Source organism: Thunnus maccoyii, chromosome 23, assembly GCF_910596095.1.
Source record: "Thunnus maccoyii chromosome 23, fThuMac1.1, whole genome shotgun sequence".
In the NCBI taxonomy this organism is placed as follows: Eukaryota; Metazoa; Chordata; class Actinopteri; order Scombriformes; family Scombridae; genus Thunnus; species Thunnus maccoyii.
Genome location: NC_056555.1, coordinates 22,861,371 through 22,887,415, shown reverse-complemented (window position 1 = coordinate 22,887,415; position 26,045 = coordinate 22,861,371). Strand labels below are relative to the sequence as shown.

General features: G+C 37.9%; 1 protein-coding gene across 5 annotated transcripts; it reads left to right on the top strand.

The window, feature by feature from the left end:
• On the top strand, positions 1 to 20,971 carry LOC121890414 (ras-related protein Rap-1b). Of its 5 annotated transcripts, XM_042402645.1 has the most exons (9): positions 4 to 249; positions 3,060 to 3,108; positions 8,237 to 8,306; positions 10,647 to 10,715; positions 13,487 to 13,543; positions 14,829 to 14,969; positions 18,111 to 18,254; positions 19,392 to 19,484; positions 20,430 to 20,971. In XM_042402645.1, the coding sequence occupies exons 3-8, from the start codon at positions 8,250 to 8,252 to the stop codon at positions 19,476 to 19,478; spliced, it is 555 nt and encodes a 184-aa protein (XP_042258579.1). In that variant the 5' UTR covers positions 4 to 249; positions 3,060 to 3,108; positions 8,237 to 8,249; the 3' UTR covers positions 19,479 to 19,484; positions 20,430 to 20,971. The 5 variants fall into 5 exon arrangements, with proteins under 5 accessions (XP_042258580.1, XP_042258581.1, XP_042258579.1 ...); XM_042402646.1 differs by lacking the exon at positions 3,060 to 3,108 and having other exon boundaries at positions 1 to 249; positions 20,409 to 20,971; XM_042402647.1 differs by lacking the exons at positions 3,060 to 3,108; positions 20,430 to 20,971 and adding an exon at positions 19,646 to 20,349 and having other exon boundaries at positions 2 to 249.
• Positions 20,972 to 26,045: the final 5,074 nt, after the last annotated feature.

Genomic DNA, 26,045 nt, shown 5'->3' with positions numbered 1-26,045 from the left:
TTTAGTTACTTAGTTACCTTCCAACACTGTCAGTCTCTGAACTAACAGAATTTATTCTGGCACTGATCTACTTCCGTACATCTCGCCTGTAAGGGTTTTATTTTAAATATACAGACAGGAAGCGCCGTCGTTTATCGCGTGCAACTTGACGTCAGCGCGCGGCGGCAGCAGGAGGGAGCGGCTCTGAGAGAGCGACGTTACCGGAGAACCGGAGAGAGAGAGCGCAGCGGAGCGGACGGGTGGATGACTGTGAGTACAGCTTCCTTTCTCTCTTTTTCTTTTCTATCCATCTTCTTTTTCTTGTCTTCTCTCCGTCACGTACATGTAGGTTTTACCCAGGACGGACCGGGACAGTCCGACGGGGGCTGGGAGGGGGGCAGGCCGGTGCCGAGCACAGCCTAGCTGGGCTGGGTTTGCGGAAGCGACCGGCGGACAGACGGACAGACAGGCGGAGAGACAGACAGATAGCACTGTTAATGATAATACTGTTGATATTAGACACAGACAGGCGGCTGAGGGACATCACGTCGGGTGTCTGTTCGTCTATCCGCCCGCCTCACGCCCGCAGAGCTCGATGTGTTCCTGGTTTGCTGTTTGGCTCGGGTGTCGCGGTCCTCCAAGCAGGCAGCGGGGCCTGCTGGCAGAGGTAGCCGAGCAGGGAGCGTTCCGAGACGGCCACAGATCTGCGGAACTCCCGTTGCTCTGCCGGAGGAAAAAAAGAGAGGAAGTAACTTATTACAGACTGCAGAGTTAAAGAGTTTGGAAGAACCCGTCTGCCTCTCTCATGTCTGTCTGTCTACCTGTCTGTCTGTAGTGTGTAGACAAGGCTTGGTTTTATTCTGTCAGCAACACACACACACACACACACACACACACACACACACACACACACACACACACACACACACACACACACACTGAGTATTGACAGGCCCCACCTAGTTCTGGTTGACTCAGGGATCTGTGAGTGTTTGTGAGTCCATCTTTCTCCTCCAACAACTTTACTTTAGTAGATTAACATCATGCTGCCTTCTGTGCCTGTAGGAAAAAGCAGAACTACACTTTGAATGCACATAACAGTGCAAATAAATTGAGTAAAATACAGAGATTAATGGAGAGTGGGGCCATACATCAGTCCAATATTGATAGTATGAAGTTTCGCTACATAGTTTCTTGTTTTCTGACACCATAATATGGTGTTTTCTTCCTCTTAAAGGCCACAACACGTACTGAAAAGATTAGAGAAGTGACATGAACGGTGAATACATGTTTGGTTTTTACCATTGTGGCTTTCTTTTTCTAAGTTATTTGTGCAAATATCATCTAAATGCACCAATAGTCACCTAGAGCAGGGTCTCCCAACCTAATTACCTTGTGATCCATTAAATCCAAAGGTAGAAAAAGGCACTCAGATCCTTTATTTAAGCAACAATAGAATGTGAAAATATATCACAAGTAGAGCTGAACAGACATTTCTAATCCCAAAAGGTGAAAGATTCTCAGATTTCATCTCCTTAAGGGTGACAATTGGCTGGTTTTCTTTGTCATTTATGACGATAAGCTCAATAATTTGGGGGTTGTGGACTCTGTCAGATAAAACAAGACAATAAAGGATGCAATTTATAGGCTATAACAGACAATTTTCACTATTTTCTGACATTTTATAAACCGAATGATTAATCCATTCTTAAAAAATATAGAAGTATAACCAGCAAAATGGACATAAAGTATCAAAAGTAAAAGTACAGTGTTTATTATTGGATTATTATTATTGATGCATTAATGTTTGAGCATCATTTTAATGTTTTTTGTGATTTGGTGAAGGACAAGCTTTCTCACTTTGTAGTGAATTGATTAGTTGGTAATATGCACCACTAAAGTACAGTTTGTACTACAATGATTTGGGCCTTAAAGTGGCTCCTTGTCGTGTCCTAATCCTGTTTCAACGCCTTCAGTATTTCAGTATATATGATGTTTACATGTTTTTATTCATCTCCAGCCAAACAGGGCTTCAACTAATGATTCTGTTCATTATCTGTTAATCTGTCAAGTATGTTCTTGGTCAATTGATCGTTTGGTCTATGAAGCATAAGAAAACACTAGAAAATGCTAACGAATGCCAGTGAAAAAAATTCTAGAGATCAAGATGACGTCACTGAATGTCCAAATAGTCTGAAACACAAAAATATTTAATTTACTATAATGTTAGACAAAGAAAAGCAGCCAATTCTCCCAACTGAGAAGCTGGAATCATCAAATATTTGTCATATTTGCGTGATTAATTAATTTGATTAACCGTTGCAGCTATATAACTAATTAGGGGAACTCAGGAGAGGAAATGGAGGTTGGGGCGTCTGATTTAGGCCCCCCAGAGTGTTAATACGGCCCTGATTATTGGGTAGTTTGATTTTTAGCATGTGTGTGTTTGATTATAAAATCAATATCTGCAAAGTAGCAAGAAAGTAATCGTCAAAATTTCTAGTAATTTACAAAAAATGAAGCAAACGTTAGAGTTACTGTAAGTTAAGTAAAAAAAAACAACCAACAACTATGGATGATGATGTTTGATTTTGTGCATCACTTAGTATTGATTTGGTAGTTTTATTACTGGGGGTGGACAAAATAACAGGAACAGCAGTACATCACCTCTGCATTAACTGAAACTTGTGATGTTCAAATTTTGAGACCATTGTTTCTAGTGTTGTACTAATGTATGTTATCAATATATCATACAAGTGTAGAACTGAAACTATTAGTTGATTCATTGATTAGTCGATTTAAGATTATTAGCTATAATCTGGTGATAGTTTAAATATTTTTTCAAGCAAAAAAGCCAAAAATATGCAAATATATGTTTTTTTTTAGTCGTCTATGACAGTAAACTGAATATTTTTCAGTTTTGGGACAGTTGGTCAGACAAAACAAGATGTTTTAGAAGATATTCTTTACTATTTTCTGACATGTTAGATTAAATCATTTATTGATTAATTAGGAAAATAACCATCTGATTAATCAATAATGAAAGTGATTGTTAGTTGCTGTTATTTTGTTCATTACAGGAGAAGCGGTCCATCCCCTGTATTTACGCGACTATTTGACTTTTCGAAGGTAAATCACAGAGTAAATAATGATTATTTTCATTATTGATTAATTTGCTGATTATCTCAATTAATTCATTAATCATTGATTAATTGAGAACCTAATTTGCAGCCCTACATGAATGCAGAGAATCATAACATTTACAATTAAACAAAGATAAACACAATAAAATAGGATAAAGTTAAATTAAAAAAGAATAACTGTGTGTTTATTTAACTGTTGGCAGAGGTGACGTGTCTTGAGCTATGAGGGGAAATCCAGATCCGGGAACTCTCATGTCGAGTCAGTGTCTAAATGAAACCGAAGAATTTTAAGAGTTTGACGTAAGACTTTCAGCTCGTCCGACAGACTCACCGTCCTCTGACTGCACGGCCTCCTCTCCTGCCGCCGCCTCTGCTGCTGCTTCAGTCAGTGACTTCCTGCGATTCCCTGAACTCGCCAGGACTTGTTGCATCGAACTGAAGAGAGACGTAGCGAGACAGGCCCTGCTCACCCCTTCAGGCACTGAAATCCACCTCTGGTGATGCGTTCAGATGTAGCCTGATACCTTTATGCATCATCAGTATTAAATTTTTAGTCCGGTAGGGATTATAAACTCATAAAATGCACTAATGATGCAGTTTTGTGCTCATAAACATGAATGAGCTTTGGACAGATGATAAGATTTCTTTCATGTGCTTTTGGAGCTGCAACAATAGAAAATGAATCACCATCTAGTTTGACAATCAATTTATTGTTTTTTGAGTAATTTTTTAAGAAAAAAATGTCCAAATTCCTTGATTCCAGCTTCTTAAATGTGAATATTTTCTGGTTCATTTAGTGCCCTTAGATGTGTTTTCCTGTCGTAGAAGTCTCACATGATGGCAAATGAAGATTGTTTTTAATAATAATAATAATAATAATATAATAAACCTTTATTTAAATATAGCAACAACTACAACAACAATTTTAATAATTGATTCATCATTTTTTACAGCAAAAATGCTAAAAAATTTGCTCAAATGTGACGATTTAAAGCTTTTCTGTGTCATACGTGAGAGTAAACTGAATATCTTTGGAGTTTTTACTGTTGATCAGACAAAACAAGACATTGGAAGACGTCACCATGAGCTCTAAGATATCATAACGGGTATTTTTCACTATTTAGTGACATTTTATAGACAAAACGATCAATTGAGAAAATAACCTGCAGATTAATCAATAATGAAAATAATCGTTAGCTGCAGCCCTACATGCAAGACATGATAATGATAAAAATAATAATTACAATAATAATGCAGCTTTAAGTGCATGGTGTCAAATTTCAAAAATATAAATAAAAAAACTAAAACAATTCAAAAAACATTGAAACAAATAAATGAAATGAATCTCTGCTTAATTTAATATATTCTATGTTTATTTTGGGAGAGCTGCAGTACAAATACTACATATATAAAAACTGTTCACACCCTCAGTTTTTGTTATATAACAAAAAAACCATTGAAACGAATAAATTAAATGGTGGCGTATAAAGGTTGTTATTAATAATAATAATAATCTATATTTGTATCGCATGTTTTATAACAATTACTTTACAGAAAAACAAGAAGTTAACAGACTAGAAATAGAAATTTATTGCTATTTTTAATAATAAGTGGATATGAAATTAAAAAGCAGAAGCGCAAAACAAAAACAAACCCAAATTATCTGGTTTATAAACCTCTGAGGTCACAGTTCATCACCAGCTCTCTGTGTTCACTGTACTGCCGTCCTAACTGGACAGAAACTGGGGATTGTGGGTAAAATAACAGAGAAAGATGGCGGTTAGAGGGTGATGTTAATGTTCGGTCCACACACCACCTACTTAACCACCACACACACACACACACACACACACACACACACACACACTTACATTTATCTCATCACCACGGAAACCTTGGCAGACCCTTAGTAACAGAGATGAGAAGCTATAAGTGTGTGTGTGTGTGTGTGTGTGTGTGTGTGTGTTGTCTCTGTCATGTTGCTTCTTGTCGCTGCATCCACACCAGCGGCTGTAAACACGCAGCAAAGCATGATTGGTATGCACACACACACACACACACACACACACACACGTTTTTCTATACTTGTGAGGACATAACGCATTCCCTTAGAGCTGCAACCATTAGTTGATCAATTGATCAGTCGATCTACAGAGGACATCTCCAAATTCTCTGGTTCCAGCTTCTCAAATGTGAATATTTTCTGGTTTCTTTAGTCCTCTATGACAGCAAACTGAACATTTTTGGATTGTGGACAGAACGAGACATTTGAGGACGTCATCTCAGGCTTTGTGAAACAGTGATCGACATTTTATGGACCAAAGAACTAACTGATTGATCGAGAAAATGTGTTAGTTGCAGCCCTACATTCCCTTGCCCCTAACCCGAACCTTAACCACTGGAATTGAAATTAATTTTAGTCTGCAATCAATAACAGAGACAGTTAGTATATACAGCAAACACGATACTAGGAACCAAACTCATGTTTGTTAATGTGGTGGACAAAATATTAGGAACACTTTTCAATATAATATTGAAGTAGCCAGTACACCACCACCACCCCCCCACTACAACCTCAATAATAAACATAAAGCAGAATTATCACCTTTCAGACAACAAAACCTGAAAATGTATAAACTTCATAAAAGTAGAGTTTATGGCAGAGCTGTTGTATTGGATTGCACAGATGTTCCTAATAAAGTGCTCGCTGAGTGTGTATATATACAGGATATATTGTAACAATGACTTCCTATGCTGTACACAGACACACTTGCAGGGAAATCACAGCTATTCTTTTAAACTTACAACTAAGCCAAAGTAAACTACCAGACGTGTGGATACACATTTTGATGCAACGCCAACGATCTGATGCATTAAAGACACGTATGAAGCAACTACTGATGCGAATCGACACGATTTGATTCAACGCAATGCAAAAGAATGATGCTATGCAATTTAATAAGGTGCAGAGAGTTTGAGTTTATCTCTTCAGCACACAGCAAATCATAAATTAACTAAAAAAAAGCCATTTTTACTTTACATATTTGTTTCTAGAGTACTGCATCTCATTTCTGCTGTTTCTGTTTGACGTCTAAAAAAAACCCACTCAGACCTTTCACAAACAGGCCTTCTCACAAGTCCTTTGTAGTGTAATGTCCTCTGTCTCCAGTTTACATGCATACGTTTTGTGACTCAAACAGTCACTGTCAAAATAGTTTAATAATCCACATGATCCGACATTTGGAACAATAATTCTAGAGAGCGACTTCCACCTGGAATGTTTTGGCAGCGCACCACTTAGCTGTAGCATGCTAGCGCGCTTGAGAAACAGTTTAGAGAGGAGGAATCAATCTAAATATCCAATTATTGGTCACATTTCTAAATAATACAGGCATAGGGACTCTAACAATAATTATATATGAATAAATCAGATTTTACAGATGCAAAGATCTTATAGGCTAAACGATGCATCGCAAGTTCATCTCAAATTGTATGTAAAAAGGCAATTACTCAAATACCACAGTTACAAGACAGGAATATTTCTGCATTGTGAGAAAGGTGAAGGCTGAAGCTACAGCTGATTGTGCCGACATTTTTTACATACGTCATATTGACTTCAAGACATAACAACAAACAAATAAAACAAACAAACAAAAGACCAGTCCAACCCAAAACAAAACAAAAAAAACGTACATATCCTGCTATGTGTGGTCCTTCCTGATCAATTAAAATAAATCAAAATCATTTTTTTTTAAACCTGCTAAGTGTGCTACATGTTTTCAGACCCTCACTGCAGCTGTCCCGTTAATTCACGTTTCATCATTTGTTTTTTAAACACAGAAATTCCTCTCAAATCATATCGACTTTCTCTCATTTTAAACCACTTTGGATACTTTCAGGTTACCGTCATAACTAAATCCCAACCCTAACATACAATAAATCTATTTTCCTTTATTTTTTTTGCACAATATTTTGATTTACCAAGCTTAAAGTTACACTGAGCACAGAGCGAGAGCATTAACATGTTTTTCTTTTAAACCCGTCAACATATAGGCCTCGCCCTCCTTCCCACCCCCCATGTACACTGCTGTCTGTTACTGTTGACACAATACAAACATAATAGCTGATGACCCTTTTCAAAATGTAACGATACAGTAACTGAGAGAAAATAAAGAAAAAAATAGATAGGGAAAAGAAAATAATAATTGTACATTGCAATAAATAGATACATGGATAGATAATTTCCTTCACCTACAGTTGGGAAAACTCTTAAAAATGCTGTAATTATGACGAATTCTTAAAACTAGGTCACCTATCTAGTGGAGATGTGCTATTATTTTTTTAAATTGGTGCCCTACAACTAGAGAAAACTGAGAAAAAGGCTGTAAATTCCCACTATCGAACCATAGGAATCAACCTGAAAAATCGGCGAAGTCGTCCTTTAATATTATGAAAGTGTTGGACCCTAAGTGGAATAACACTTTTGGACAGAGCCTTTATTTATAAGCCTTAGGCGGGGCTGCTAATTTCCAGTTTAATACAATTCTTCTTGCCAATAATGATGCAAATGCTCCTATGTTATTTAATTTAATGTTCATTATTGGTGATTGATCGTTTACCGGAACTACATAAATCTAATTCTAACCTTTAAACCGAGTCAACAGGCCTCTGCAGTAGTGAAGAGCGTCCGCAACGTCCTCACAAAGACAGAACGACAAACACAGATATGCACATACGCACACAAACGGGGATCATAGCAACAGTAACCGGGAAGGATTCCACAGTTGTGACATCACCACCAGCTGTGTGATCACGTGATCGCTCTGTTTTCATTAACTCAGCCTAGATGCATGCTGGGTAATTATTACCTCCCAGTGAGAGGGAGGAAATCTGCGTGTGTGTGTGTGTGTGTGTAATTGATAGTTTAACAGCACCAGGTGCGTTTTAGCAGCAGGCGGGGCTTACAGTGATACTGCTGTTTGATTGGCTGCTGGGAGATGATGTCCAGGGGTGAAGTGAGTAACCTGGTACCCTCTCTCTCTCTCTCTCTCTCTCTCTCTCTCTCTCTCTCTCTCTCTCTCTCTCTCTCTGTTTTTATGTCTCTCGCCCAGCAGACAGACAGTCAGGATGCGTGAATACAAACTGGTTGTTTTAGGATCAGGAGGAGTCGGAAAGTCAGCTCTGGTAAGTGACAGAAGCCACTTCCTGTCTCTACTGAGGTGTTTGTACATATCGATGTGTGATCACTTTTAACCAGACGTGTGTACAGTGTGATCTGTCTTTTTCCGCTTGTGTATTTGAATATTTGCATGTCGTTACTTAAACTGTTTTTGTTTTTGTTACCTGTCTAGGGACTACGGATGTAAATGAGCATTTTTTTTTCTAACTCCGGCATGTTTACATCTTGTATTTTATACTGATGTTCATGAATGTGCTCTGTTCCTATCAAATAAACAAATAAATCAATACATATCCTGTATTTTTCTTCTTGTCAACAAATCCCATAAAAAGACCAAAACCAACAATGAGGAAGGTTACAGTCTCCTCATCGCTCCACACAGATCTGATCTTCAGTGACGTTTAAGTCACATGCTTCGTGTACGTCATCATTTTTTTTCACAAAGTCTGTTTTAAATTTGCTTTTTATCCACACAACTACTTTTACACCTCAGACAAAATATTTTGCAATATTTAGTTATTTTCTGCATTTTTTTTATGCACAAATTAAAAATAAGGGTAAAAACAGTTGGATGTTTTTCGGTCTACGACACAGAGGAATAAGATACATCAGTCTTTGGATACACATAAGACTTGTTAGTAGAGCTGCAATGATTAGACAGAAAATGAATCGGCAACTATTTTGATAATTGATTAATCGTTTTGAGTCATTTTTGAAGAAGTCAAAATTCTCTGATTCCAGTAGACTAAATATCTTTGGGTTATGGACAAAAGAAGACGTTTGAGGACTGAAATGATCAAAGGAGTAATCGTTTAATCAGGAAAATAATTGACAGATTAATCGATAATGAAAACAATCGTTAGTTGCAGCCTCTCCTTGTTAGTAGATCAGTTCATTGTTGGTTTGGCTCTGCACGTGACGTTTGTTGACATTAATAAAAATACAGAAAATTTAACTCAACATATATGATGTTTACAGTAACTAATTGCTTACTTTTAACCTTAAGTGTGATAAAGAAACAAGTCTAGTGTCATTTGTGGTGTTCCTTCCACGTTTGGCCTTTTGCTTTGTAAAATATGAAGCTCTTTTATTAGACGTTGGGCCTCATGCAAGAACATTTTCATATTTTTATCCTAAAACTCTGACTTTTTGTCTGTCTTCCAAGTCGGATTCAACAGAGTCTTTTCACTGCCCGAACTTGTCGTAAATAGCTTGTTTCAGCCTGATGAATGCCACGTGTACATGAGGGTCATTAGCATAATCCACAACTCCTAAAATGTCCATTTAAGGCTCAATGTTCCACTCTTGTTTGTGGGCGAGTTTCATTCACAAAAAAACACTGCGCAGCTTCAAGTCCTGCTTTCAGACATCAGCAGATGAAAACATAACAGATTTAGGAGTGACAGCAGAAGATTCAAAACAATTATGAATAAATGATGAAATATGAATCCATCCGAGCAGCTCTGCACTGTGACAGAAGTAAAGACTTTGACATGAAGTTAAATGCTGAAAAACAAGGCGGTCATGTGACAGTCACGGAGATATTAGGCGAGAGAATAATATCGTCTACAGGTGATGTTACACTGCCAGCTGCAACGCAACATATGATACTAGACAGAGAGCTGCAGAGAGACGCAGGAAGTTTCCAACAACTACTGAAATGTAGAAGTTGCTGTGCCAAAATAAGCTCTCAGTAAATTGTCAGCCGTGTTAATTTTGGTACCATACATAAACTCCAAATTAATTCAGATTAGGGCATTATAACTTTAAGTCATAAGTGTTTCTCCGCTGTGAAGAAAGGCAGAGATGATCTATTCATGACTCGTACGACAGCTCTGGACCACTCGTAAATTTCGTTCGTACCTCAGAGAAAATTCTAAGTGCAAGAAAACTGATGAATGCCACAAACGTTAAATCACTCGTATGTGCATATTAGGAATGAAACTGCCTGTACGAGTGCTTCTTGCATGAGGCCCAATTTCACAGAAAATTCTGCCGGAAAAAATGGACGCAGACTGATGTCATCCTGTCTGTTTTCTATGAATCATCTTCTTCTTCAGGGCTTCTGTTTGACACTGACACACACACACACACACACACACACACACACACACACACACACACGCACACACACTGGTGCGAGTCTCACTACAATGAAGAGCTTTACTCCAGATGATATAATGGAGACGTGTCAGTGTGTCACATTAATTCCATTCTAATGACTTCCAATAGAGAACAGAACAGAGCTCCATTAACACTACTGGCCTACTTCTCTTTATCTGACTGCCTGTCTCACTTCCTGTCTATCTGTTTGTCTCACTGTCTGTCTGTCTGTCTGTCTCCAGACTGTCCAGTTTGTTCAGGGAATTTTTGTGGAGAAATATGACCCGACGATAGAGGATTCCTACAGGAAGGTGAGACAGTTTCAACCCATTTGTCTGTCCTCGTAATAACATGTTAGTCTATATGAACAGGGGAAGTGATGTGAGACAGTAGTCAGTAGTTCGTGGGGGGGGATGAGATGGAGATCAGACAGACTGAGGGTTGGCTAGTGGCTAATATTAGTTGCTAACAAGCAAACCACTTAAAGGAACAGTGTCTAAGATTTTAGGTTGCAGATTACAACCAACTGAATACCCCTCCCCTCAGCCCCGCACTTCGAAGCATGTAGGAGAACCTACTCGTGAAAAACGTGAAAGGCCGTCTCTAGAGCCAGTGTTTGGTTTGTCCGTTCTGGGCTACTGTAGAAATGTGGTGTAACATGGTGGGCTCCTTGGAAGAAGACCTGATTCCTAAGTAGATATAAAGGGCTCATTCTAAGATAATGAAAACACAACAATTCTTATTTTCAGGTGATTATGCGCTAATTAAAACATAATTATGAATATTATATTCCATTTCTGCCAATAGATCCCCCTAAATCTTACACACTGGTCCTTTTAATATGAAAGAAAAAAAAGTAAAACGCAATGAAAAAGGGGAAGAAGATCAATGAAAGGAGGAAGATTATAGAGAGATGGGAAATGAGGTGATGAAACAAGTAGAATTGAGTGAAGAAGGAGAATATGGAAGCCTATTTCTGCCAGGAAAATAAAAAATAGGTGAAAAGTTGACCACGATCAAAATAAAAATAAAAATATCAGTAAATCCAAATTGTGAGATAAAAATCCAAAATGTTAAGATAATAAATCAAAAAAATCAAACATATGTGATTAAAAGTCAGAATTATAAGATTATATGTGATAAAAAAGTCAAAAATATGAGATAATAAATATTATCCGATTATGAGAGAAAAATTCAATATTTTGAGATAAAAATCATAAGTACACAATAAAAACTCAAAATGATTAGATAAAAAGTCTAAGTGATCAGATAAACCAAAATTATAAGATAGTCAAATTTTTTTTTTTGAGATTTATAGTTTTATTTTCATTTTCGACAATACATCATAAAGACAAACAATACATGAACAGTGAGACAGCCGCGTATGAAATAATGCATCAAATTAATTCAGGCAGGATGAAAAGTAAACAGCGAGAAACATAAAATAAATAAAATAACACTATGATAAATAAGTGCTCTTACAATGGTACACAGTAAGATTGGGGATAAGAGTTATGCATGAGTTGAGCCTCCATCCGAGCCCTCAGTGTGGGTTATCCATTTATTCCATTTCAACATATAAAGGTCTACTTTATTCATAAGTCTGAACGTCAGTTTCTCCAAAGCTGCCAAGTGACCTATCTGACTAGACCAGCGGATGACAGAGGGTGCCTCCATTCACATACGATTAGTTTGCGGCCCATCATGAATACTGTCTGAATCCACTCTGCATCTGAGGGGCTGATATCCTGAAGAAGTGAAGGGTCTCCCAAGACAAATAGCTGTGGAGAAAAGGGAATTTTGTGTCTTTGGATACTTTCAATCTCAGTGCTAATTCCTGCCCAAAGTTCCTGTATGTTAGGGCAATCCCATAACATGTGCATCAGAGAGCCTTCTGCCCTCTGGCAAAATAATTTTGATGGTGTCCAGTAGACTGTTCAAAATCTTAAATTGAATGAGTCTGGTTTTGAGGTCTCTGGACATCTCTTTGAGATTTCTTAGCAGCAGATTCCACTCCTCCTCTGTAAATTTCGTGACCAGATCAGACTCCCGAACCAATTCAAGTGCGGAGGCCGAATTATCTGAGCAGCGCAGAGGCATTGAGTAATAATGAGATGCTTCATGCCCCGGCCCAAACACCTTACGAGTGAGGTCACCTGCAGTGGGAGGTGGTGTGGAGGCAGATCCGAATGTTTGAACAAGGGGATGTCTAATTTGTAGGTAACGGCAGAACTGGTGTTGAGGTAAGGCAAAGGACTCCTTTGACTGATTAAAAGACATAATGGTGCCATCCTCGTACAAGTCACCCAAGAAAGTCAAAATTATAAATTAAATTAATGAGTCAAATGTTTGAATCCCTATCTCATAATTTTGACTTTTATCTCATAATGTAGATTTTTTATTTTATTTCATAAATTTGACTCCATGAACATTTTTTTTCATCACGACAAACGTTGAATCTATATCTCGTCATGAATGGGCTTCTATACAAAAAGAGGAAGAGATGAAGACATAAATATTGAGGCAAAGGAAGGAAACAAGGTGCTTTTTTATCTTCTCGGTGCCCCTTTAGTGCCACTTGGCTCCACCCACATTTGTGCAAGTTGATCACAACATTGACATTAACACACACTACTTCCCTGCTTGGTTAGGACATAAAATATGGAGAAATGTGCACCTGATGGGTTGTTAAAGGCAACGGGAAACATAAACACGTGCAGAAAATGCAGCTGGTTATATTTTAACAGGCTTAAACAGACAAAAATTGCAACATATTTGTTTATATTTGTTTATATTTTTCAATGAGTCAGCCGTCATGGTAATCCCTCCAGTGGTTGTTGGGATATTTTAGGGATGGACCGACTGACCACAGTGCTCGAAGTGTTACACGGTTCATCATTTCTCTCTAATAGTCATCTTAGACAATGACTCAGAAGTTGAACATTCGCAGAAAGGTCATCGAGTTTGCAGCAACAGTTATTGTGAAATCTTGGAAGTTTTAGTGGTTTGTTGTTGTTAGTTTGTTTTGGTGAATGTTTTGTCTTGCAGCTCACTCTCTGTTTCTCTGTCTCTCTCTTTCCAGCAAGTCGAGGTCGATGGACAGCAGTGTATGTTGGAGATCTTGGACACAGCAGGAACAGTAAGATCTATTAACATGCAGTATCTACCTATCTGTTGACCTGATGACCTGTTTCTGTAACCTGGAACTGGAACCTGAGGTTTTCAGGGGAGAGAAGTGAGGAGTGACCTGCGATCTAAAAACTCCTTCTTTGAGTCATAACTCAGTCAAATCTGAACACACCAACACGATACACATTTTTTTTAGATTCAGTGTGAGTTGCACACATCATCTCCTATGTCTGCATTGAATAAACATCCATAACTCAACGTAGAAAAAAAACGTTTTTATGTACAGAATTGTGTTTTCTGAGTTTCAGTTGTTAAAAGCACAATAAAAACAGTGTTTACAAAAAGAGGAAACCATAGAAAAAGGACACTCCCTATAACTGCAGAACTTCCCTGAGACTTATATCGTTTTAAAATTTACTCCAGTGTCCAAGTAATACAGTGAGACTTGTCTGTAAATCCATGGCTACACTGCAAACAGGAGCTACTAAATGCTAATTCGTCGTATTTTAATGGAGACAGTTTGTCATAATGTAAACAAATATAGGTTTAAAAAAAATGAGGCTCAAGTTTTAGCCCACAGCTAAAATCCCCCAGAGCATTACTGAGAGCATCTCTCAAATTAAAGTAAGACCAGGAAGAGGAGCTGCAACTAGCAATCATTTTCATTATCAATTAATTGATTGATTTCATTATTTTCTCAATTAATCAATTCGTTGTTTGAACTATAAAATGGAAATGGTGAAACTGCTGTTTCCCAAAGCCCAGTCCTCAAATGTCTTGTTTTGTCCCGACCAACAGTTCACAACCCAAAGATATTTAGTTTACCGTCATTAAGGACTAAAGAAACCAGAAAATATTCACAGAAGCTGGAAGCAGAGAATTTATTGTATTTTTTCTTAAAAAATGACTTAAAATGATGAATCGATTTATCAAAATAGTTGGCATTTAGTTTTCTGTTGATCGACTAATTGATTAATCGACTAATTGTTGCAGTTCTAGAACAAAGAATAATAACAGGAATGAAAAAAATCCATGAATATGAACTTTTTTTAAGATTCTGACATAACTAACGTTCATAATCTTATATTCCTGGAACACCGACACTCTTCTCTGTCCATTCACATACACATATTTAGCCTGTGTTGCAAATGAGTGGACATACACACAAGAAACTTGAATTGGACCTGCCATAGGGGGGATGATGGTAGATTGGGTTGTCCACATACTTTTGGCCGTATAATGTAGCTGTGAATCCGCCTCACCGTCTCCCGGATTATCTCCTTGTGTGTCTGTAGGAGCAGTTCACGGCGATGAGAGACCTGTACATGAAGAACGGTCAGGGTTTCGCTCTGGTTTATTCCATCACGGCTCAGTCCACCTTCAACGACCTTCAGGACCTCCGCGAGCAAATCCTCAGAGTGAAGGACACTGAGGATGTACGACACACACACACACACACACACACACTGCAAGTTTGACTGCATGTTGTAGTTTCAGTTGTCTTCACCGGCGAGTAGAGTTTTCTCAGGTGTCATTGCGGTTGTAGTTGTAGTAAGTGGAGCTGGAAATTTAGATTATTTTGTCAAAGCACATTATTAGTCGGAGTGTAGTGATAAGTGCACCAGTCACAGATTTTATAGTTAAAGTGACCCTGTGTAAAAATGGCCACTGTGGCTGCAAGTGGCAATTACGGGAGGATAGTTAATTTTAAAATGTTTTATATCGCCAGCGCAAGTTTGAGAAAATAAATCACTCACACTCACTCACTACTACGCTCACTTACTAGCTTTCTCCTGAGCTTTCAACTGCAACTGACAACTGAAAAAGCCTGTAAGTGGACCTTGAGTGAAGATTATTTGGTGAAACTACCATTTCCAAGGTCAAGGTCACACCCAAGAGTCATGAAATTAGCAAAATTAATGTTAGCTATAGAGCAATATCAATCTTAAATTTGCTAACTGTAGCTAACATGAGCTACTTCTGAGTGCATTTAATTGACTGAAAATGAGTTTTATCATATATGAATTCAACTTTTCATCTGTAAAAGGAAGAAATTGTTATTTCTTCTTTCAAAAGTTAAAAGTCTCACTTTAAAGTGGCAATCTCAAAAATCTGTTTCATTCTCTTTGGCGCCACCATATGGTGATAAGCAAAGCGGTAATTGCAGGTGAGCTGTTCTTTTTGCATGGATACCATTAAAACATTACTCTTACTGGCTTTTTACTCGCAAAGGTTTTATTGCACTTACAGTAACGTAACGAGTGTAGTTGTCATCAACTCGAATACTTCACCTGTTTCATTGTGAGGATACAGCGCGACCATAAATGACAGCAAAACACAGCAGAGACTGTTTGTTTATGTTGTTTACCTAACTTATGTGCACTTGTTTCATTTCGGCTCAGTGTGAGAGACTCTACTGCAATTTGCTGTGATTTATGGCCGCGCTACTTTGTCTCCTCTGAGGAGCAGCGAGGGGTGGGGCTCAGCCCTCCGTGTGTGTGCTGCATACACAGAGCAGCGCAGGAGAGACACTTACTGTACATGCAGTAAAACCTTTGCAAGTAAAAAGCCAATAAGAGTAAGCTTTTAAAATAATAAACGTTGTGACAGACACCTGTTTTGTAACAATCATAATACTGCAAATGCAAGGGCTTTCATTAGTGGGCCATAGGCTCAGTCACCATTGTATTACCTCATTCGGTGATAGATAGTGACTCAACAGACATTTATTTAAATGAAAATCTTCAGAGATCTTCGAGATTGCTGCAAGAACATAGAAGAGTAGAAATTTAAGTAGTCTGGCTGAAGACTTTTAGATTTGTTGCCCCCTGCTGGGTGAAAGTTTGATTTTAAGAAGCTGGATTAGAGAGTTTCTAATGAGGAAGTTGAAGTTCACTTTAGTCTGTAAATAATTACAGAAACACAACATAACAAGAAAACAATACAACAATATGTCAAGTTTTTCTACTAACTGAAAAGGCTGAAATTGTAACTTATCTCACAACACACATCTACTTATTTTACATCACACGACAGATGTCAAAAAGTAACAACCAACAAAATGATCAAGTAAAATAACACTTTAAAATTTTCTAGACTAATTGATTTGTCTGTTTAATTACTTGTTTTATCAGACCAACATTCCAAAACATAAAAATATTAAATTTGTAATGTTATATCACATCAAAAAGAAAAGCAGCAAACTTTCACATTTGAAAAGCTGGAACCAGAGAATGTTTGGCATGTGTGCTTGATAAATTATTAATCAATTATTATCATAATTGTTCCTGTTTAATTTTCAGTTTATCAACTAATCAATTACTCAACTGATCATTTCTGCTATTTAACTTGTGAGGGGAACTCAACTACTTTGATTGTTCATTTATTTGAAGCATTTAAAACTGAAAACAGTGACACCTCCTGGCTGATCTTTGGTATTGCATTTGCATAGAAAGATTGAATGCAAGACCACATGCTGAAGCCTTGAATCAAAGTATATTACGTTCAATAATGGTTACACAGAATAGATGTCTCTGCTTTTAAATATTGTGGAAGTTTTCTGAAACTTAATTTAACTTAAATCTAACAGAGAAACTGAAATGTAGAACAAAACAGAAGGCTAGTGTAGAACAACAATTAACACAGATAGGTGCAGAGATAGTTTCAGTACACTGGCATTGGAGCGATTTTACAAAATATGAAGATACAAAAAGGAGTAACAAAAAAGAATGTTATTAGTGTCTGTTTCCTGTGAGTAAAAATCTTCTTTCATTTATTTGTCACACTTGTTTTTCTGTAGTCAGAGGGTGTCATAAGTCTTCTTTTCCATGTAGTGTAGATACTTGACAGTGTCTATAAAAAGATCCGCAGTAGGAGGGTTTCTCTGAAGCCAGCATTTGGGAACAGTGTTTTTTACTAATAAAAAAATACCATAAAAATCTTCAAAAGGCAGATATCACATTTACACAAACAGTCAGACATATCTCCAAGATACAGAGAAAGAAATTAAACATTAGATATTGTAGAAGATTGACCAACAAGTCTGTGGTTTGTGGTGTGTTGAGGTGAGCCATTAATTGCGTTTACATACACATTAGTATCCTGATTATACTCTGGGTATGGTGTTAACATTGATACAGGTGTGTGGAATTACTTCTTATTGGTTTGGGTTTATTGTGTGGTGCAGGTGTGTTGATATGTGTTGGGATATTTTTTTAATGTATTATTTTCCCCATAATTATTAGAGTTTTTTATTTTTAACCTTCCACTTGAGTGCCTTGAATTGGATTTTTTTATGCCATACTCCATCCATGGATGAGAGCATATTTTTCCTCTTTCAAATGAACCTGTATATGCACAACACATAACTGGGATCCCCCAAAATCCTGATCATATCCAGGATACTCATACACATGTAAACGCACGCAGTGAAACATTCTGTATCAGTATATCAAGTGCTGTGTTGAGTAGTTGGCTTTGTGCATAACATCATGAAGAATATTATATACTTGATACTAAAAAAAAATGCTAACTTAAGAGTTGCATGAATGTGAATATGAGTGTGAATACTCCTGCAGGTTCCCATGATCCTGGTTGGAAATAAATGCGACCTGGAGGTGGAGCGTGTGGTGGCCAAAGAGTCAGGCATCGGCCTTGCCCGCCAATGGAACTCCTGCGCCTTCCTGGAGACTTCGGCCAAGAGCAAGATCAACGTCAACGAGGTGACACACACACACAGACACACACTTAAAAGTTACATTAGAGGTCCTCACAGGTACTGTTAGTTTGTAGTAACGGCGATCTGATCCAGGACCCAAATTACATATCAATGTGACTAATTCTAATAATATTTTGGAATTGGTCTAAGTAGCCACCAGTCTATTTCCGACTGTTCTGTTCAGGTCTGACTGTTCTTGGATCTTTATTTGGATTTGGATTTCCAGATATCAGGTTTAGGAAGGTTTTCCATGGGTCTGTTTTGGATGGGTCCAACATTTTGGAACCATTCATCAATCAATTTTCAATAGAATTGTGAGGTGTGAGGAGCTGCTGGTTTCTGAGGTGTTTTTCTTCATTCTGTAGTCCCATTTCAAAATTGACTGATCTTGATGTTACTGAACATGGAAACTCAGGACTCTCCTGGATAATGTAACAATCCTACAGGTTTATATTCTGACCACCAATTTTTGTTTGTGATTTTGGCGGATGGCTAAGTATACTACAATACCCATGAGCCTGTCAGAGGTGTGAATCAGAGCATAATTAATTCAAAACGCTTTGTTGCTGAAGTTGTAAACAAAACGTGGTGCCATAGTTATTGATCTCACTCAGAAGTTACCCAGAAATTAAAAGCAAACTGATTCAATTAAGCTTTAGCCCACCGTTAGCGGCACACATGACCTAGTTTGAATCTCTATGATTGGCTGTTTCTTGCTGAAATGCACCTTGGGATTCATAGTTAACTTCTACCCCAAAATTTTTATATCCACAGTCTTGTACCTTCAACTTTTTACTAAAGAACCAGATATTTTTTAACACAGTTGTTCATCTCTTGTACTGATGATTTAACCGAGAGAGTTTCATGTTGATCCAAACTGTAGAAGAGAGAGAACTGTGAGTCACGTCACATTGTCTATGAGAAAAATAAATGTAATTTTTACTTCCAGAATCGGGGGTGCCCGAAATATCTCCTCCACTAGAGTTGACTATTTGAGTAATTCTAGAGTAGTACCATGTATAGTGGGGGTCAACAGGGGGTCAGCCTGGGGGCCCATAGTTTAACCTGGCCATGACTTTAGGGCAACATGAAAATATATATTCTGATATTAATTTTGATGTATGTGTGTTTGTGTGTGTAGATCTTCTATGACCTTGTGCGACAGATTAACAGGAAGAGTCCGGTTCCAGGGAAAACTCGCAAAAAGTCCACCTGTCAGCTTCTCTAATGACAGGTGAGTCTTTAGTTCATATACACACACACACACGGGGTGCTTTCCATTCTGCTAATTTCTGCTTCCTCCCGTCCTCGCTCCTCCGTCCTCTGGCTGTGACCTGGAAACTGATCTCCCTCCGCCATCATCGAGGATGTTCCAATCCCTTTAATGCACCTCAGAGGAGACGAGGAGCTTAGAGCGAGGAACCACAGGTGTATCCTCTGCGGAAGCTGTTTACCAGACAGCAACACCTCTTTGATCAAATGTCTTTATTGATTGGTCAGCTGATCTGACGGGACAGTAAACAGTTGGGCTGTTGGAAACAGCTTTACTGCAATATTAATATACATGATTACAATACAGTAGATCAGGAAAAAAACACCTGTGAAACAGGAATGACGGCACCAACGGCATCCATTCATATTTGTTCATAAAATAAAAATAACGTGTGTAGAATCTCTCACAAACTAAATAATCAGTAATTTATTTAAACATATTCTGTAGGCTGTAGCAGTTTTTTTTTGCTCTTTTACGTCTGTTCTGTTCCTTTATTAACTAAAGGATTTAAATTGTCTATTAGTGTCTTATTCTTATTCTGACCTATAATCAAATAAAAAATTGGAGCAGTTACCAGGTGTCAGCTGTTTTCCTTTTAAACCGTTAATTATTTCTACATATTGGTTGCTGACTTCTTCATATTTGACAGTGGAGGTGATGTGCGTCATAAGTAGTTGGTGTCTCCTGAAAATGGTGCTAGAGTGAGCGAGGACGTCCTGTTTGGTGAATTAAATTCCTTCATCCTCTCGTCTCTCGTTCGCATCCTCAATGGAAGAACCTAAGACTTGAGGAAGAGATGCGAGTGAGGAAAGTGGGGAGCCACGTTAGCCAAATGGGAAGCACCTCATATATTATTACACACTTAAATACCTCTTACACACTCAGTGTTTGTACACTTTTCTCCAGTTCTCTGCTCACCTGACCGACAACCAACCAACCAACCAATCACAGGACATCTTCCAACTTGCCACGCCCCTTTAACACGACCATGTCATCATCAACGTCAGCCACCTCTGACCTCTGTTCCCATGACGACTACATCTCCCATCCTTTCACCACCACCACTGTCTAATGGAGACTGTTGCCTTGGAAACATTAAAACCAAACATCAAAAGACTGCGGCGGCGATGATGATGATGAAGATGATGTTTCTGATGGGGCTTGCCCATCATGCTCTGTGCTAGGCCATTTTGTGCTGGGAAATGGCTTCTTGCTTTTTAATTTTAAATGTTCCTTTCCTTTTCCTTTCCTTTCACTTATTTTCTAGCAGTGCCGAGCCATTCACGCACAGTTTGACCACTTCACTGTCAGCCATAATGATGTCACAGCGAGCACGGCTGGCTTTGTGTGCGTGGCTCCGGTCAAACCTGTGGATCCATACAGTGATTATTATTACAGTGGTTATTATTATGATTCTGTGTGAAAAGATATAAAAGTCATTTAATGTTTTTGTTTCTGATTTTTGGGGTGGGTGGGGGGAGTGGGGGGTTAGGGGGTGGCAGCAGGTCATGGCGTCAGCTCACCATGTTTAGCTTTGAGCTAACAGAAATTAGCTGACAGCTATGAGACTGAATTGGTAATATTCTGAGAGAATGCTAACTATCCAGATGTGTTGGATGTTAGCTTTGTTAGCATTTTAGCATATTCAGAAATTAAAGTGTGTTTATAGCTTTGGGCTACTTGGTTAGCCTAGCAGCCAGTCAAATACGTTAAAAAGATTGTGAGATTTTATTCTATTTGTGGTGTGTTAGCATTATTGGTATAACCCCCCCAAAAAGCTAGCTCCCAATCCCAGTGTCTAATGAAATGCATTAGCATTGTTGGGAAGAAATGCTTACAATGCTAACACTCTGTTTGTGGAGTATTAGCTTTTTTAACATAATATTAATAGCTTGGGGCTACGTGGTTAGCCTAGTAGCCGGTAAAATACGTTAAGAACATTGTGAGCTTTTATTCTGTTTGTGGAGTTCTAGCTTTGTTAACATATTCTTAAAGAAGTTAATGTGTACTTGTAGCTTTGGGCCACCTGGTTAGCCCAGCAGCTAAAGTAGAAAACGTTAAAAACATTGTGAGGGAACACTAACAATTATATTATGTTGTGTGGCAGATGTTAGTTGAATAGATTTGTTAGCATTCGCTCACAATGTTAAAGATTATATTCTGATGTTTGTATAATGTTAGCATTATTAGTCCTAGAAGCTAATGGAACGTGAAGATGCTCACAATGCTAACACTTTGCTTGTTGAGTGGTAGCATTGTTGTACATTCACAAAGAAACAAATAGGTGACGGTTATTGTGAACTAGCTTCTTGGCTAGCAGTGGGCTTAGCTTCTAGTCCTAGTAGCTAATGAAATATATAAGCAGTGTTGAGAGGGAATGCTAATAATGCTAAGGAATTGTTTGTCAGGTGTTGTTAATATGTTCAAAAAGAAACAAATAGGTGACGGTTATTGTGAGTTAGCTTTTTGGATAGCTTTGGGCTTAGCTTCTAGCCAATGGAATGTATAAGATGTGTTGTGAGGGAATGCTAACAGTGCTACCACAATGTTTGCTATCACAGAGAAACAAATAAGTGCTGCTTGCTTCTAGATAGCTTGTCACGCATCAGTTAGAAGAACTTATTAGGAATATTCTTTAGGAAAAGTGTTGAGTTTCAAAATATCAACAATGAAACTTTAGTATTTAGGTAACAAAATTATAGTTTAGTTAGCTTGTTAGCCAACAGCCTATGGAATATTGGGTATATTGTAAGGGGATGCTAACAATGCCATAATCTCAAAGAAACAAATAAGTGAAATTAGCTGCAGGATAACTTATTAGCAGAGCAGTGTGGTGAGCTGACTCCAGATCTGCTGCTCAGGACGGACATGTTGCCTTTAGACAGCAGACTCACACTGGTCCAGTACCCTCCCTGTGTGTGTGTTTGTGTGTGTTTGTTTGTGAGTGTGTGTGTTTGTTTGTTTGTGTGTGTGAGCTGCAAAACAACAATGAACCAGGCCAGTTTCTGTGATGACCTTTTTGGCCCGGGCGACGGGGTGGGGAGGGGTTGTGTTATATTTACTGAGCAGGACAGCCAGCTGGCGTTGTTTCTGTATTATTAACCATATTATTACCTGATTATTAATATTATTAACACAATACATCTGAGAGGGAAACACTGAATTATTGTGGGTCGATCGTTCCTGTTGGTCAACGTCTTCTCTAACTGATGGGCAGATATTAAGCTATCCATGCATCAGTCCCTCCAGGATTTCCAGAGGTTTTTTGTGATTATTGCAACAAAAAATGCCTGATTTTGCATCAGCTTTTCTAAAAAATTTCGCCACAATTTGAAATGTTTTATGTGCTCTTATTGCTGTAAAATTACAGGAATTGGGAAAATTGCAAGCAAAGGAAAATGTGTTTTGTTTTTTTTTACTACCAATGAAGAGTTATATGTAATCATTCCCTTTGATAAAAGCATACTGCATATTACAGAAACAACTATATTTAAAGTTTCACCTCAACATTAGCACCAAATAAAATCAGTCAATAATGCCATTAAAATAAATCCATTAACATAAAGATTTATTGATTGCAGACAGTTTTGTATGCTTTACTGCAGAAAAGTGACAGTCCAATGAAGATTTTTATTTGTGGTCGACGACAATGTTATAAGGATTACAAAACAGTTTCCCTCCACTGTTATGCAAAACATTTGGGACTTGTTTTGCTCAGTTTATGGCACTTATTTTTGTTGGCAGGTGAGATTTGGCCATTTAATTTGGAAAAGTTGCAGTAATTTAGCAAAATCGCAAGCTCTCACAAATATTGCAGAGATTTCTTAAATTTGCGTTAATTATTGCGATTGCAATTTCCTGGAGGGACTGAAGTATGGAGGACCAAACCTGACCAAAAAAAGTTGGGTTGATCCTCCATATCCTTGTGAACACATGGATGGTTTTGGTGTCAGTGTTTTAATCAGTTTAAGAAGACAGTTGAACTAAAATCTCAGTGTTTATTTTTAACAGTAGCACGGCTGAAGTTGAGACCGACCCGGAGGAGGTTGGGCTTGAAGCTGAAGCCCCGCCCCATCATTTGTTGGGGCGTGGCCTGTGAAGCCACAAAAAAAAAAAGCCTTCAAACATCTGTCTTCAGTTTGAAATGTGAGAGTGTTCAGCTTACAGATACAGTATGTTGGACCAGTGACCTCTGTGAGTACTGCTGTGCACAGTGTTGTACTATTAGAAGTACTGCTGTCAGTATTCTGGTTCTCCTCCAGTACGTTCAGTCATGTAGCATGTTGATGTTTCTGTCAGTCTGACCTCCAGGAGGTGCTGCGACAGTTTGCATGCCGAGCAGAAGCTTTCAAGTGAACGGTCTGTTTGCAGCCAAGGTGGGGTGATTGCAAAAGAAAAAGTCAAAAGAAAAGCCGGTGTTGTGCTAGCCTCTGGTTGTTTCCCATTGAGGAGTTTATGGAAGCGGCTATGTGCTACTCTTTGAAAATACCTCCAATCAACCATTAATTTAATAATTTAATTTTTTGCAGCTTGTCCAAGTTAGTTTTCGAGTTTTTGCCTCATTCTGACGCTGTAATGGGAGCATTGTGTCTCGCATTCCACACTCGAAAACAAACTTGGACAAACGACACAAAGGTAGGATTTATGCTATATCAAAAGTGTTTCCAGACCATATTTTTCTGTTTTCATAGCGAAAATACTTCAATGATGATAATTAAATATTTTGTTTGATTAAATTCCCCAACTTTAGTAAAGAGCTACTCTCCTAACCCTCTCAATGGGAAGCATCCAGGACTGTCTCCCATGCAGTAGAGCTAGTTTTATAAGATGAGAATGCCCATTTTGCTCAATGGCTGATGGCAACATCGGGATGTCCCACCTGTGCTGGAGCACCTGGCCACGGCAGCAATCAGACCATTGTGGCTTCCAGAGTCACAGAGGCTGTGGTGGCATTCGTCATTTCAAGCAACTTCTGGAATTTGAACGTACAACAGCAGAGGCCAAATTTATACCCATGCTAAATTAGGATTGTTAAAATGCTTTTTTTTCACTTTTGACGGAGCTAGGTTAGCAGTTTCCCTCTTCTTCCTAGGCTAAACACATCCTGGACCTATCTCTGCACTGGATTCAGAGATTAAACCAATTATGATCCTTGAGGAGAAGTGGCATTGAAGTGATGAGTGCAACCGCATCCAAATGCAAACTGGAATGACTCATTCACAACGAGATTTTACATTACTGAAATAAATTGCTTCTATTTCTCTGTATGGCATGATGACCAGTGAAATGTAAAAGGAAGCAGTTCAGCCAATGAAGTATCAGGTTAAAATCCCAATTCCATTCTGCTGAGTCATTGCGGTTCAGCTGTTGGGGAGTTTGAAACTGGTATAAAATGGTCTGAACTGGTTTCTTCCACAATAGAAACCCACAGCAGCAGCGGGAGGTAGGGAGGGGGGGTGGGGGGTGGGGTGAAGCCAAATGTAAAGTAAAAACTAAAAAGCCTTAAATGAATAAAAGTGGTGCAATTTTGTAACAGCAACCTGTGTGTGGAGTCATTTTGGATTAGAGATATAGATAGATACGCCGGTTATAGATACATGTCACCCTCTGGTGACTGAGTTTTGTAAAGTCATGCTGTTTTAAAGACAGAAAACAAATATAAAAGTGAAGAGACTTTCATATAGAGAAACAACACCACAAACCACATAGAATTTATTTCATTTATTTTTAAATAGCACATTCTTACATATTTAAAATATAAAATACATAAAAACGTAATCAATCAATAACAAATGTTGCATAAATCCAGAAACATCACTGACAACGGATAAGATAAAACTTTACTGATCCACAGTTGGAACATTTAGCCTTGAAGCAGCACAAGAAACTGGTTAAGTATACATAAGAACAGCACACAGTAAAGTAAAAAGTATATATATATATATAGTACAAGTAACAAATGATTAAAAGCTAGAAAACTATATATAGTAAGATAAACAACATAAAAGTAAATCATTCAAATATAAGTGCAAAACCAATAGTGCAGTAGTTTCCTAATATTCTAGATCATTGTGACATGCTATACATAGTATTTTTAAAATACAATGAGATTGTTTTCAAAGTGCTTAACATTGTCTGCACATTGTGTTAAAACAAAACACAATGATGCTCACCAGAATAAGGTAAAGGAAAAGAAAAGGAATGATACTAAATGATAAAAGATGGTGAAAGACGACATCACATAAAAGCATGTTTTAACAGATTTCAGTGTGTACATATTTATATATAAATTTATTTATATATAAATGTATATGCATATATAGTATAATAAAGCATATGATAACAGTATGAATATAGTTTGACAAAACAGAAAAAGAAACTTAAGTAGGATGTTTCATGCAGGACTTATACTTGTAATGGAGTATTAAGTTTTAAAGACAGTTTATCTCAGACAGGATTAAAAAGAGGAGCTCAAAGTTGTCATTGTTGTCTTGCTGTGAACGCGCCTGCGCATGACGCTGA